This window comes from Lynx rufus, unplaced genomic scaffold (assembly GCF_022079265.1).
Source record: "Lynx rufus isolate CCGP_SWC_20201006 ecotype Redwood Valley unplaced genomic scaffold, mLynRuf1.p SCAF_11, whole genome shotgun sequence".
Lineage (NCBI taxonomy): Eukaryota > Metazoa > Chordata > Mammalia > Carnivora > Felidae > Lynx > Lynx rufus.
In genome coordinates this window covers 19,264,306-19,279,468 of record NW_025814825.1, presented here as the reverse complement: position 1 = coordinate 19,279,468, position 15,163 = coordinate 19,264,306, and the positions used below count along the sequence as shown (strand labels likewise).

The 15,163-nt window shown below is 51.5% G+C and overlaps 1 protein-coding gene across 1 annotated transcript in view; it reads left to right on the top strand.

Moving 5' to 3' along the window:
- The window catches only part of DLG5 (discs large MAGUK scaffold protein 5), a 127,022-nt gene that overhangs the window by 57,235 nt on the left and 54,624 nt on the right, over nt 1–15,163 (top strand). Inside the window, exons 4-6 of the mRNA XM_047073704.1 lie at nt 3,879–4,041; nt 5,918–6,061; nt 6,672–6,855. Coding sequence (XP_046929660.1) covers nt 3,879–4,041; nt 5,918–6,061; nt 6,672–6,855 — 491 coding nt within the window. The remainder of the gene's footprint in view (nt 1–3,878; nt 4,042–5,917; nt 6,062–6,671; nt 6,856–15,163) is intronic.

The following is a 15,163-nucleotide window of genomic DNA, read 5'->3' as shown; positions in this document are numbered from 1 at the left end:
GGCGCCCCGGTGTTGTCATGTTTTAATTAAGCTATTCTGATAGTGATACGGGGACTTGGTAGTTGTCCTCAAACACTTGCAAGTCTGTTGTGTAGAAGAGGAATTACAGTTGTATCGTGTGGCCCTTAGGAGTATATCTAGGTCATTGGGGGAAGTAGAGGGAGACAGATTTTAACTCTGTACAGAGCATAATTTTTATGGGGCAACTTTGGCTGTGCTTTGCTATAAAGTAGTGAGCTCCCTCACCAAACAGTCTTGGTGGCCATTTGGGGCATTCTGGCAATCATCTGGATGGAGGGGCTGTACCTCTTCAAAACATCTTTCAACCTTGAGGTGCAAGCAAAAAAAGAAAAACTTTATTTTTAATTGACTGGGGATGGAGAGGATTTTCTGCAACACTTGCCATTAATTTGGAACGTCCAGGCTTAGCATATCTTGGGAGTCTTCTTGAGGTGCCCTGTGGTCCTACTGTGCTTTCTACCTTCCTTATTGTGGAAGGATAGGCATTCAGGCAGCATTTTCCCCCGTCAGTCTGCTGTGTGTTGGCTTCTCAGATCTGGGCAGCCTTGTTTCTTGTGTGTTTCATGTATGTTCACACCTTTGGAGCAGGAAAGGGATACTCCTGTCCAGAGACAGTGTAACCTAGTGGTTGAGGCCCTGGCTCTCCAGTTGGAGCCACGGTTACATGGGGGTGGACTGTTTTCCTGGCTGTACAGTCTTTGTGGATGTCACTTTCTCACGGGATGATCATAGCACATCCGTGGGAGGGCGCTCTGGGGGTTAATCGAGTAAAGACAGAGAGCACTTAGCACAGAACCCAGCACCTGGGTTGTGCAGTGTCCGCGCTCATTTCACTGTCTGTATGATTGGCTGTCCCTAGGTCCTCGCATCTTCGAGCAAGTGTCCTCATTCTGCCGGAGGCTGAGACAGGAGGCCGTAGCTGTGTGTGGTGACAGATCTGATGGCCTCTCTTTATGTCCTGCTTCTCTCTCCAGCTTCCTCAGAAGCCAAGGAAGGGATACATTTTTCTGTTGCCTCGTTTACAAAATGGGGTGAAAATTCTTTACCTCCCGGGACGCAAGTTGCTGAGCCTGGTGGTACTTTTCATTTCCCAAACTCTAGGTTTGCTGTTTCTGTGATACTTCTTGGACCTGATTATAGTACAGAGCACCTGTTCTCGCATGGCATGGTGTCTCTGAGGCCCTTTCTGGGGGCCAGTGAGGTCAAAACTGTTTTCCTAATGATTGTAAGAAGCCACTTGCCTTTTCCACTGTCATTCCTCACACAGACTTTGCTGTAGGGCAGAGTTTTCTAGAGGCTCCATCCCTCGTGTGTGATATTACACAGAGAAAAGGCTCTAGCCATCTCTATCAGGCCAGATGTCAACAGCATTGTAAAGATGCGATGTCACTCTTCTTGCTACGTTTTTTGTTTTGTAATGGAAAGGGGCAGTTAACTTTTTCAGAAAGAAAGTCTTATGTGAACATTTTTGCTTATTTTAAAATTAGATATTTAAAAATTCTTTCTTAGTTTTAATTTCTAATCTGGTAGACATCATCAGATAGATATAACCCATGTAAACAAAAGCTCTTGGGAGTTCTCAATCATTTTTAAGGTTGTAAAGAGGTCCTAAGATCAAAAGCTTTGTGGACTTTAAGGTTAAGACCTTGGGCTCTGGGGTCAGGTAGACAGAGGGAGGTCTAATTCTCAGTGGTGTCATTTATTGGCTCTGTGACCTGGACAATTTTTGTTTCCTGATGGGTGAAATGGGAATGACAGCAGTGTCTTCAGTAAGGGGATGGGATGCATCTCAAAAACTGCCAGGTACAAAGTAAGTGCTAGTCGTGGTGGTCCTGTGGGAGGCAGCGAGGCACGGAGGTGGAGAGGGTGTGCTCTGAATCCAGGTGCCTGGGCTCTCCTCCAGGGCATCACTTGCTCTTTGTGCAGGTTTGAGTCGGTTACCTAACCTTGCTGGGCCTCAGTTTTCTCAGCTATGAAATGGGAATGATAATGTTAGTGCCCACCCAGGTTTGTTGGGAGATTACATTAATGCCTGGGACATCTGTGTTGGCTGCTCTTGTATGGGTTGGCGATGGCCGTGAACATCGAAATTCCTCTCGCCCAGATGCTCCTTGTCTTTTTATCCCATTGTCTTGGGTTTGCCAGTCCTGCAGGGATCGTTGCCTGCTAAAGTTGTTTAGAGGGTTGGCTCATCGGCATCACTAGAAGAGGCATCAGACACATGTCCAGAGGAAGCCCCACTTGTCAGAGAGCTGGCTGAGTTATTGCAGACTGGATGACAGTGTAGACCTGGCTCTGGGTTAAGGCTCATACACAAGTGACTTCATTTGCCAGAAGAGGAAAAAGTTACAGCTTGCACAGCTGTAACCAGCTGATTTCTAAAACTCTGGGGACAGGGGTAAGGGACCAGGGTCTTTTGGGGACAGGTGAGGGAAGGCTTCTTAGGCCGTGGAGTAGAACCATGTGGGGCGGGGGAAGTGCTCGTGGGAAATGCTGGTCCTGGGCCCCACCTCAGAGGGCATTCTGACCCAGAGGTCTGGCCTGGAGCACAGGAACCCCGGGTGTTATGGTGGTGATGGTTTTATAATAACATGCACTTTAGGGGGTACTACGCTCAGGTGGTGGGAGTACCCACTTTGCATAATGCTGAACTGAGTGGTGGAGGCTCCTGCCTCACACTGTGCTCTAGCCTGTCCCCCCAAAGTGTCAAAGTGCCCATCTTTTGTCATGGGGGACACTTGGCTTGCATAAGCAGTCAGCCAACAAGGATCAGTCGGGGGGCTGGTGGTCAAGATGGCACAGGGTCAGAAGACCTGCATCTTGCCCTTTGCGTGTTTCGGGGCTGCTGGGGAGACAGGCACTCTGTTCCCTGTGAATCAGCCTCCCGGAGCACATCCATAAAATGAGATGGCTGCTGTGATTTCCCGTGAGCCCACCTAGGATCTCGGAGGGGGTAGTGGCTGTCCCGGGGGAATATGTGGACAGAGTCAAAGACAGAAGCACCACTGACCTGTCTCTGTGTCTCTGACATTTGGGTGAGATGTTTTCTTCTTAGAAAAGGATTTGGATCTTGTCAGAGGTACTGGTGGTGGCCACTGCTGCGGCTGTTCCTTAGTAGTAGCATAAGGCATAGGATGCCCTTTGGGACACTCTCAGTCCTGGGCACAGGTGATGAGGGCCTAATATGAATGGACTGAGCAGCCAGAGGCCCCAGGACTTACCTGCAGCACATTACATTGACCTTAGTCGTGACCAGCTCTCTGAAAGCCTTCTAGGAGCCCATATACCTGGGCTGGTTGGGGCAGGTCCTTGGGGCATTTGGAGAGGTTGGAGAAGGAAGCTGTGCAGTGTTCGTTCAGCCCTTGTTGGGGGCAGGGACACAGACCTTGGGCCCCAGCCTCAGAGGAGGCTGCCTTGGGCCTCAGGAGCTTCTCTGGGTCCCTCCTGTCCCTCCTTCTGCAAGCCGTGTCTTCCATTCTGCTCAGGGCTCATGTTGGCCTCTCCATGCCCAGGCGTGGATAGCTGCTGTTTCCAGACTAGGCAAAGTTGTGCCAGTCAGGCCCTAAAAGGGTTCTATCTTGGAGGTGTCAAAGCTGGGCTGGGAAGAGAGTGGGAGTCCTCAGCAGGACCAGCAGAGTGGGTGGGTGATGCTTGGATTCTGGAGCAGACAGCCCGGGCTTGGGTCTCAGTTCCCCCTCTTACTCCTGACTCAGCGTTGTCATCTGAAAGGCAGATGCTAGCAGGACTGCCTGGTAGGGTTGTTGGGCTTAGCTGACTCAGGCCAAGGGCTCAGAACAGTGCCTGGCAGACCCAGTGAGTGCTAAATGCAAGTTCACTTTGTTGTTTTCCCCCGCCAGGTACCACCGGGAAGGCGCCATCCCCTCCACCCCTCCTTCCTGACCGGCAAGTGAACGAGAAGGTGGAGAACCTCTCCATTCAGCTGCGGCTGATGACCCGAGAGAGGAACGAGCTTCGGAAGCGCCTGGCCTTCGCGACACATGGGACGACCTTTGACAAGAGGTGGTGATCAACACCTGCTCCCCTGCCCGGGCCCGATGGACAGGGGCTACTCTCCTGATGCCATCGTGCCCCCCCTTCCCCCCCTCCCCCCGCCCCCCACCGCATGCTCATCCTTAGCTCCCGGTGGTGCATATGGCATTGCCAGAGTGTCCCTTTGCCCCAGTCCCCACTGCACTTTGAAGCACTGTCCCCACAGCCCTGGGTGGGGGGAGGGAACACAGGCTGCTTATGCTTCCTCCAAGCCAGACTGGAGCTTGTGGCCCGAGTCACATACCACATGGAGATTGAGAAGTGTGGGCGTGTCTGTCATCTGTCCGTCCTCTATTCATGATCATTTGGTGGGTGGTTTTGGCAGCAGCTGGCGGGTCCTGGTCCCACTCTGGTGCCTCCTCACCGGTTTGTTAGGTGGTCTTGGGTTCATCACCGCCCCTCTCTAGGCCTCTGCCTTCCAGCACCAAGATGGTGTGCTTCCTCTCTATCTCTCTCTGCTGCTTGCATGCAGCCCCTGTCCTAATAGAGATAGTGATCCCATGGCTGAGCCCCCGACCAGTCCCAGCTACGTGCATGCGTGTGTGTGCACGTGTGTGTGTGCGTGTGTGTGTGTGTGTGTCTGCATGTGCGTGTGCCGCTCCTCCTCACTGATACATGGGTCGTTATATGTTCACACATTAATTGTTCCCTGCCACATGTGTTTTAGGAGGGTGTATTCCACCTGGCTTCTTTGTTGTTTTGAAGAAAATCTTTGCTTCTTTTGGGATTTAGAGGTAGATACCAAGGAAGGGTGGTCCATGGGGTGGGGCAGAGGGAGAGTCTTTACCCCCCTGCACAGTCCAGGAGGGCTTCATAGAGGAGGAGGAGGGATACAGTGTGATTCATCCTTCCGGGAGATGCTGGTGGGGATTCTGAGGGGAGGGGGATTGCCCTTAGGGGCATCAGAGTTGTGTGCCTCTTCCTGAGGAAGGTTCCTCTGGGTGATGTCAAGGCTGCAAAGCCTGTTCTTTCAGGCTGTGTTGATGACGATATGGTCCTCAGCACAAAGGGAGGGCCAGTGGAGACCCAGTGTGCTAGAGTCCATACTGTCCCTGGCTGCTTTCATGCTACCAAGGCAGAGCGGGTAGTTACACAGAGCTGTGTGGCTGGCAATGCCTGAAGTATTTACTGCCTGGCCCTGTACGAGAAAGGTTACTGACACCAGCTGTAGGGCAGGGGTTCTCGAATTTGTGCACTGGAATCATCAGAGGGCTTGTTAAAGCAACGCTTGCTGGTTAGCCCTCCCTCCCTTCCAGGTGCCTGATTCAGGGGTTCTGGGGCTGACCTGAGGTTTGCAGTTCTCACAGCATTAGGTGAAACGAACGCTGCAGGTCTGGGAACCCCACTCTGGGAAGCATTACTCCTGGCCAGTGTTCTCAACCGTGACTGCACACTGGAATCCCTGGGGGAGTTTAAAAAAAAAAATCCTGATGTCTGAGTCACATCCCTAAGGATGCTGATGTATTTGGCCTGGGCCTTGGCATTTTAATGTGCACCCAGGATTGGCAGTCACTTTCCTAAAAAGAGGAGAAACTCCATCCTAGGTTTCTGGCGTGCCCACTGTGTGTGAAGGCCTGTTGCACGGTCTCCCGGGAGCTGCTAGAGAATGAGACAGCACCTTTTTAGGTCTCCAGGCTCAAGCAGGGAACCCAGGCAACCAAGGGCCTCCATCCTAGGGGTCTTGTCGGTCTGGGGAGGCCAGGATGTCTGAGCAGAACAAACCCCAGGTGGTCGTGGTGTGTAGGAGCCAGTATTCGGGGACGCTGGGCTGGAGGTTTCCTGGGGCAGAGACCTTCCTTGTCCGAGTGGTCCCGGAGCCCGTGTTCACTGTTGCTGTCTGGGCCAGGCCCTACCACAGGCTGAATCCCGACTACGAGAGGCTGAAGATCCAGTGTGTGCGGGCCATGTCGGACCTTCAGAGCCTGCAGAAGCAGCACACCAATGCCTTAAAGCGCTGCGAGGAGGTGGCCAAGGAGACTGACTTCTACCAGTGAGTGGGCCCATTCTTTGCCTCTGGGCTGGGAGCCAGCAGTTCTGGTGCCGTCTAGCAGGTAGTGGGCCTTCAGCAAGTGGCTTTGGGTCTTTGGGTCTCAAGTGGGTTTTTCTAAGTACGGGGCGAGGTGTGGAGCCTTCACACCATCTGGTGACAGCCTTGGAAGCGCAGCAGGCAGGAGAGGGATCAGGCCCGTCAAGTTGCTGCGCTCCTGGGTCACGGCCCAGGACCCAGCTGCAGCTCCTGCAGTACGAGAGGCAGATGGGCATGTTCCCCTTTGGTCTCCTGGGGCCCCTCTGAGGCTGTTGGCCGGCCGTACCTGCCCATCTGCTGCCCTTTGCCCTGCCTCAGTACGCAGAGGTGCCAGGCCTGTACCAGGTAAGGGCTCAGCCCTCACCTTGGCCTTCATACGTGTGCCCTTTTTGGTGTCAGGTTTTTAAAAAGTGGTTTGGGTCCTCCTGGCATTTGGCTGATACCAAGCTTTGGCCTGCCTCTGAGTGCCGCTACCCTGGTTGCTGTGTGGGCTCCCACTGGGAGTCCTGGGACCTGGAGGGGCTGGAGAGGGTTGGAGGCTGGCTGGGGTTCACTGTGTGTGCGGGGATTATAGCACACTCCATAGCCGGCTCCTGAGCGACCAGACCCAGCTGAAGGATGATGTGGACATGCTGAGGCGGGAGAACGGACAGCTGTTGCGGGAACGTAACCTGCTGCAGCAGTCATGGGAGGACATGAAGCGGCTCCATGAGGAGGATCAGAAGGAGATTGGTGACCTCCGGGCCCAACAGCAGCAGGTACAGCCAGGCAGGGTGGCTGGGGGCAGACTGAGGTTGGGTAGCCTCCTACCCACTTGTTCATCCGCTCATCATCCATCCTCCCACCTATCATCTGTCTTCCCACCCACCCTCCACCATCCATCCTCCCATCTCCCATGCATCTTCTCACTCATCAGCCATCCTCCCACTTATCAGCCATCCCCCTACCTCCCATCCACCCTCCCACTCATCCTCCATCCTCCCACCTCCCGTCCATCCTCCCACCTCCCGTTCATCCTCCCACCTCCCGTCCATCCTCCCACTCACCCTCTACCCTCCCACCTCCCATCCATCCTCCCACCTCCTGTCCATTCTTCCACCTCCCGTCCATCCTCCCACTCATCCTCCATCCTCCATCCTTCCACCTCCCGTCCATCCTCCCACTCATCTTCCATCCTCCCATGTATCATCTGTCTTCCCACCCATCATCCATCATCCATCCTCCCTCCATCATCCATCCTCCCTCCATCATCCATCCTCCCATCTCCCATGCATCTTCTCACTCATCATCCATCCTCCCACCTCCTGTCCATCCTCCCACCTCCCGTCCATCCTCCCACCTCCTGTCCATCCTCCCACCTCCCATCCATCCTCCCACCTCCCGTCCATCCTCGCACCTCTCGTCCATCCTCCCACCTCCCGTCCATCCTCGCACCTCTCGTCCATCCTCCCACCTCTCGTCCATCCTCCCACCTCCCGTCCATCCTCCCACCTCCCGTCCATCCTCCCACCTCTCGTCCATCCTCCCACTCATCCTCCATCCTCACACCTCCCGTCCATCCTCCCATCTCCCGTCCATCCTCCCACTCATCCTCCATCCTCCACTTCCTGTCTATCCTCCCACCTCCCATCCATCCTCCCACCTCCCGTCCATCCTCCCACTCATCCTCTGTCCTTCCACCTCCCATCCATCCTCCCACCTCCCATCCATCCTCCCACTCATCCTCCATCCTCCCACCTCCCGTCCATCCTCCCACTCATCCTCCGTCCTTCCACCTCCCATCCATCCTCCCACCTCCCATCCATCCTCCCACTCATCCTCCATCCTCCCACCTTCCGTCCATCCTTTCACCCGTCATCCATCTTTCTACCCATCCCTTATTCTCCCAAACCCCCATCCACCCACCCATCATCCATCCTTCTACCCCCACCCCTTTCCATTCTTCCCCTGTATCCATGTGATCGTTTTGCGAGTATTTTTGGAGTGTCTGCCTAGTGTGAAGCACTGGGGTATCCGAGCAGACACTATACCCTTGCTCTGTTGAACTCTGCAGTCTAATGGGGGAGACTAAGGCTAGTCAAATAATCACACACATCTGTGTATCACTGTCAATGGTACACATTGCAAGGGCTATCGAGGAGGTGCTGTGCAGTGCTGTTCATTGTGTAATAGGAATTTGACTCAGTAAGGGGACTTGGGGGTCTGTAGTTTCCTTCCTTTATATGGATCGTGTGAGAACACAGATGGAGAGAAGCTTGGAAATAGCGAAGCCCTATGCAGATTTGAGATGGAGTAGTTACTGTCATTACTTTTTGGTGGGAATGTGGCCTCTTCCTTTGCTGCTGGATTGCATTCCAAGTTAGTTTCTTCTCTTTGCTCAGCTCTTGTTGCACATGGGCAAAGGCATGAAGGGTGGGCCAGTCATTTCAGAAAACTGACTTGCTATGAGTGATGTTGGCCAGTTCTTGTCTTGTAGCTTATGGACTGGAGACTGGAATTGCTTGGTTTTATGGTAGGAGCCGAGGCCATGTTCTAGTCCATCGATGGTTGCCTGTTTGGGGTTGGAAGGCAATCCTAGTGAGCGGCAGGGTGTCCTCTGAGCACTGTCACAGAACGCCCCATCCCCATCAAAACCATTTATGGCTCCTGGAGTTAAAGTGGGACTGTTGGGGCTTGCTCGAGACAGAGCTCATATAGGATGATCTGAACTCGTCTGATAATTTAGCATGACATTATCTTCTTTGCTTTTTTTTTCATTTACAATTAAAACTTTTTAAATTGTGAAACTGTCACAAACTTACAGGAGAGTTGCAAGTGTAGCACAAACAATTTTTCCTTCTTATTCCAGAACAAACTGCCAACCTGTGTGCTTTTCATGAACAAGGGTGTTCTCCTATATAACAGTAATACAAACATCAACGTCAGGAAGCCAACACTGATACATAATACCATCTAATCATCAGCCCCCATTTGAGTTTTCCCAGTCATATACATAGTGTCTTTAATAGGAAGAGGATCCAGTCCAGAACAAACCAGTGCATTTACTTTTCTGTCTCTTTGGTCTGCTTCAGTCTGGAAGGGCTCCTCAGGCTGTGACGTACGTAGCTGTGATGCTTTAGAAGATTACAGGCCAGTTACTTTGTAGCATGTCCCTCCACCTGGATTTGTCCAAGCTCCCGGTTGGATTCCATTTGTGCATCTTGGGACTGCCATAGAAGGGACACTGCCACCTTCTCCCTGTGTCTTAGAGACTGGGACTTGGCTGGATAGGAGCCACTACCAGTGATGTTTCCTTTGATCACTAAATGAAGGTGTGCTCTCCGGGCTTCACTGCAGAGTTACTTGTTTTCCCCTCGCCTGCCTGCCTGCCTGCCTGCCTGCCTGTCTCTCTCTGTGTGCACTCCTGATTCCCTGTTTTATTCGGTGGGTTGGGATTCATTGTGGCCAGTGGGAGCCTCTTCAGGACTGCTTCTCTGTCTTTTTGACAGGTCCTTCCCACTCTTTGAGCACTTTTTTGTTCTTTGGCACAAGAAAATGTCCCAGGCTCATTTTATTTCCTGCCCCTGCCTTGGGAATCAACCATTTCTCCAAGGAGTCCTCATTCCTTTTAATAGAAGATGGCACTTAGAAGCAAGGTCTGAATGTTGGGTCTGCATGTAGCTACTGGGTATAGTGATAGTAGTATAGTGATACTACTGGGTATCACTGCTCCCAAGTCCTCTCAGTGGCCAGAGTAGGGAATATCTGAGTACTCCATCATCACCCCCCCCCCCAATTACATCTCCATTTCCATGACTCTCCCCCCCCCCCTTATATTCAATATGTAATATATATCTTGAAAATCTCACACTCCCAGTTATAGTCCAATACAACAATGTCCTAGGTTCATTCTACTTGCCTCCCTTTCTGTTTTTGCTAACTCCCTCTTATGGCAGTGTGAAACCACAGCAAGAGGCAGGGATGATAGCCCTGGATGAGGGTTTGGTGTGCCTTCTCTGCCTGGGGGCTGGGAGTGCTGGCCGCCCCAGTCTGAGGGCAGGCCGTCCCTCCCTGCCTTTACCTTTACCCCACTGTCTCCTTGCTCACTTATTTGTGGACATTTTCCCACCCTGGTTTAAATTTGGCTCAGTTAGCCTTTCACCTTGGGTTTGGCTTGGATTTTATTTTTCTGTGAGCGATTTCTCATTCCAGATGTGTTGCTGGCTCCATCTTAGCCCTAAGGGGAAGCCCCATGGTCTTTCCAGAAAGTGGCAGAGGGGGACTTGTTCAGGGAGGCAGACCTCATCTCCTGTGGTCGTCTGTCCTGGAGGTTAGATGTTGCATATAAAGCAGTGGCACTGTGTACCTGCATGTGTGAAGCGCTCCATGGATGCTTGCTATCGTCGCTTTTATTCTGGTCCCATCAGTGCCGGACTGCAGTCTCCTCTCGTGGAGGCTGTGGAGTAGTGGCCACGCCCCCATACACGGCTGGGCAGGATGTAAAAGGGGCCACTTTTGCCGTCAGCTTGGCAGCTCCTCAAAGTGTTAAACGTACAGTTCCCGTGTGACCCAGCAGTTCCACCTCGAGGTGTATACCCGAGAGAATTGAAAACACATGTTGACACAAAAACCGGTAATGGGAATGTCCATAGCGGCATCGTTCGGAACAGCCAAGAAGTGGAAACAGTCCGGATGCCCACCGACTGATGGACGGGTAAATAAAACACAGTGTATTCTCTACAGTGGAATGTCATTCGGCATAAGAATGAATGACGTGCTGATACCTACTGCTCTACGGATGAACCTTGAAAACGTGGCGCTAAGTGAAAGAAGCCAGTCACAGAAAGACCACATGGTGTATGATTTCATTTATATGAAATGTCCGGAACAGGGGACCCCACAGGGACTGATCGTAGACGAGGAGTTGTCTGGGCCAGAGGATTGGGAGGAGGGAGGTGAGTGCTAACGGGCACGGGTTTCCTTTTGAGGGGATGACAGTGTTCTGGAATTACGTCGCGGTCGTCACTACACAACCTTGTGGGTTTACGACCTTGTGAATACACCAACTCCGCTGACTTGTGCACTTTAAAGGGTGAATTGTGCAGCATACGAATTATATCTTGAAAACAAGACTCCAGTTGCCGCCTTGTCATAAAAAAAATGTCTGCCCTCATGAGGCATAAAGTTTCATTGCCTCCCGTTCTCTGACTTTCCTGAGGACTTTTACAGCTTGAACAAACATCCGGACTGAGATTATTCTTTCCCTTCCTCCCCTTTCCTGTTCTTCCCGCAGATGACATGGGAAGGTTTTCTCCCTGACCCCTCCAGCCCATGTCTTGTTCTCTTGTCCTTTCCTACAGCTGTGACCCTTGCGGGGGGTGGAGGGGCAGTTTATTACAACGGTCAGTAGGTTTTCCCACTTCTGGCCAGCTGGACTGGGGTCCCTTGGCAAGTGCCACCTTGGGACCCCATCAGGAAAGGAGGCTGGCTGCCGTGGGGGTGGGGGTGAGGGGACATCTCTGAACTGCCAGGACCACCTGCTGTCCTCAGCCTGGGCTGCCTCACCTTCACCAGGACTGAGGCGAAGCTCATTCTTGGGTAGGCCAGCAGCTGAGGAAGTGGGGGAGCAAGGGACACGGGGGTGGCCACAGGTTTCCTCCCCACAGGGCCCGAGGGCAAAGGTTGACCTCGCTGGACAAGGCTGGTTTTGTTGCCTGGCTCCTCCCACGCCTTGTTAACTTGAAGAGGCCCTTGCGGGGTAAATGGTGCTGTTTGACTTGCGTGTTTGCTTGAGGGATTTGTGGGGCTCCCCAGCCCTCTGCATGATTTATCTCCGAGGAAATGAGGCAGGCCTGGCGGGGAGGGGCGGCACGGGCTCTCCCACTTTCCCTGTGCGCGTGCGTGTGTCCACATGCCTGTGTGTCGGGGGAGGCTTGCAGCCTGGCCGGCCCATCTCCAGGTGCCGCAGTCAGAATGCGCCATCTGGATTCTTCTTGGTTGCCCAAGAGATCCTGGGCAGAGGTTGCCAAGCCTTGGCTGGGGGAGCAGTGTCTGCTTTCTTTACTGCGGTGACACGTGCTCTTTGGTTAGAAAAGAAAAACTACAGACAACAGTGAAGTCACTCCCCCCACCGCAGCTTTAGGTGACTCCTGAAAGTTGACTTGTTTTCTCAGATATCCCGAGAAAGGGGTATTTCTTAGTTTCTGATGGGCAGGCCTCACAGAAGCCCAGCAAAACTAGTGTTCCTGACCAGTGTAGAGATGAGGGCAGTTCTCTCATCGGCCTCCCTGTGACGTGCAGCCCAGCGGCCTGGTCCTGCTGTGTGGATGGAACCAGATCCTGGCTTTGCCCCTCCCCTGGGCCACTTCTTCCCTGGTCCTCGAGGGCTGGGAGAGTCGCCTGCCTGAGACGAGAACATTCCTGCCCGTCTCATCTTAGAATGCTGGACTGAATTTAAGTATTCTCTCTCACTGGGAATTGCATTAGCCTTGCTGGGAAGCTAAGCACTGTGTGTGCAGGCATGTACGTAGGTCAAGCTATCTATCTAATAAGACCATAGTCTTCTGATTATAAAAAGGAAAAATTCTACACTAATAGATAGGATGGCTTTTCAAATTCTCTGGAGTTAACTGTGGCCATGATTTTTCCAAACTTCTTCAGAGGCTTTTGATCACATTCCCCCAGGCATGATTCTGAGCCTTGTTTGTAGAGGAAAGTTGAGAAGTATTTGGGGGCCTGCGAGCCTCTTTGAGTGGATGCTGTCTGTCGGGAAAGGAATTATTCTACATGACTTAGGGCTAGAACGAGAATGAGAGGGTAGAAGTCGAGGAAGGTGGATTTCAGCTCATAATAAGCAAGATCTGGTCTTGCACAGTGGTCACCTGTGGTGCTGGGCCGCGGCTGAAACAACACAGCCTGGATCCCACCACTCAGCTCAGGCTGGGAGTGAGCATCAGAAAGGATTCCGGGATCTGCTCGGGATTTTCCCTGACTGACGCCGTCTCTCTGGGAACTTGTGACCCATCCTGGCAGCCGGTTCACTGCACCGGACTGTCACACAGGCTCTCATCCAAGCTCCTTATGGTTAGGGCATTTGGGGGCTATTGCCCAAGGAAGAAAGGCCAAGCCACAGTGTCGACTCCAGATTCTGTTGCGGACCCGTGAAGATACCATGGCCCAAAACGAGGTCTTTGTGCTGTGCCAAGGCTGCCTTTAGAACTAGCTGCTTTCTTGAGGAGGCTTGGAGGACGAGGCAGCTGAGGAGAGCATGCTGCTGGTCTGCCCAGGGCTGCCACCTTGTGGGAAAGCCCAGGAATGGCAGCAGTGCCTTTGTTCTGCAGAAGCCACCGGATGCTTTTGGAGCCAGTGGGGTTCTCACCTGGCTGAGGGGATGTTGCGAGAGTAAAATGTTTGAAGTGATTTTTTTTTAACTTTATTTTTTATTTTTTAAAATTTACATCCAAATTAGCATATAGTGAGGTAATGATTTCAGGAGTGGATTCCTTAGTGCCCCTTACCCATTTAGCCCATCCCCCCTCCCACAACCCCTCCAGCAACCCTCTGTTTGGTCTCCATATTTCTGAGTCTCTTCTGTTTTGTCCCGCTCCCTGTTTTTATATGATTTTTGTTTCCCTTCCCTTATGTTCATCTGTTTTGTCTCTTAAAGTCCTCATATGAGTGAAGTCATACGATTTTTGTCTTTCTCTGACTAATTTCACTTAGCATAATACCCTCCAGTTCCATTCACATAGTTGCAAATGGCAAGATTTCATTCTTTTTGATTGCCGAGTAATACTCCATTGTGTATGTGTGTGTGTGTGTATATATAAGCCATATCTTCTTTATCTATTCATCCATCTATGGACATTTGGGCTCTTTCCATACTTTGGCTGTTGTTGATAGTACTGCTATAAACATGGGGGTGCACGTGTCCCTTCGAAACAGCACACCTGTATCCCTTAGATAAATGCCTAGTAGTGTAATTGCTGGGTCGTAGGGTAGTTCTATTTTTAGTTTTTTGAGGAACCTCCATACTGTTTTCCAGAGTGGCTGCACCAGCTTGCATTCCCACCAACAATGCAAAAGAGACCCTCTTTCTCTGCATCCTCGCCAACATCTGTTGTTGCCTGCGTTGTTCATGTTAGCCGTTCTGACAGGTGTGAGGTGGTATCTCATGGTGGTTTTGATTTGTGTTTCCCTGATGATGAGTGACATTGAGCATTTTTTCATGTGTCAGTTGGCCATCTGGATGTCCTCTTTGGAGTAGTGTCTATGCATGTCTTTTGCCCATTTCTTCACTGGATTATTTGTTTTTTGGGTGTTGAGTTTGATAAGTACTTTATAGATTTGGATACTAACCCTTTATCTGGTATGTCGTTTGCAAATATCTTCTCCCATTCTGTCAGTTGCCTTTTAGTTTCGCTGATTGTTTCCTTCACTGTGCAGAAGCTTCTTATTTTGATGAGGTCCCAGTAGTTCATTTTTGCTTTTGTTTCCCTTGCCTCTGGAGACATGTTGAGTAAGAAGTTGCTGTGGCCAAGATCAGAGAGGTTTTTGCCTGCTTTCTCCTCGAGGATTTTGATGGCTTCCTGTCTTACATTGAGGTCTTTCATCCATTTTGAGTTTATTTTTGTGTATGGTGTAAGAAAGTGGTCCAGGTTCATTCTTCTGCATGTCGCTGTCCAGTTTTCCCAGCACCACTTGCTGAAGAGACTGTCTTTATTCCATTGAATATTCTTTTCTGCTTTGTCAAAGATTATTTGGCCATACATTTGTGGGTCCATTTCTGGGTTCTCTATTCTGTTCCATTGATCTGAGTGTCTGTTCTTGTGCCACATTTGAAGTTATTTTTAATTGGAATGTTTGAGGTACTGTCCACAAGTCGGGACACTCCAGTCTAAAAGCTGGACCTTTTCCAGTCACTGGTGGAGGCACCGATTGACGCAGAAGTCAGAACTCTTCCTTTCTCTCTTTGTGTCCTGGGCCTGTGTGGGTATGAGTCCTTGTGGGACATTTTTCTCACCCCTCACTTGTGGGCACCGCATTGGGTGATGTGCTTGGTGTCCTCCAGGCCTCACTGCCTGCACC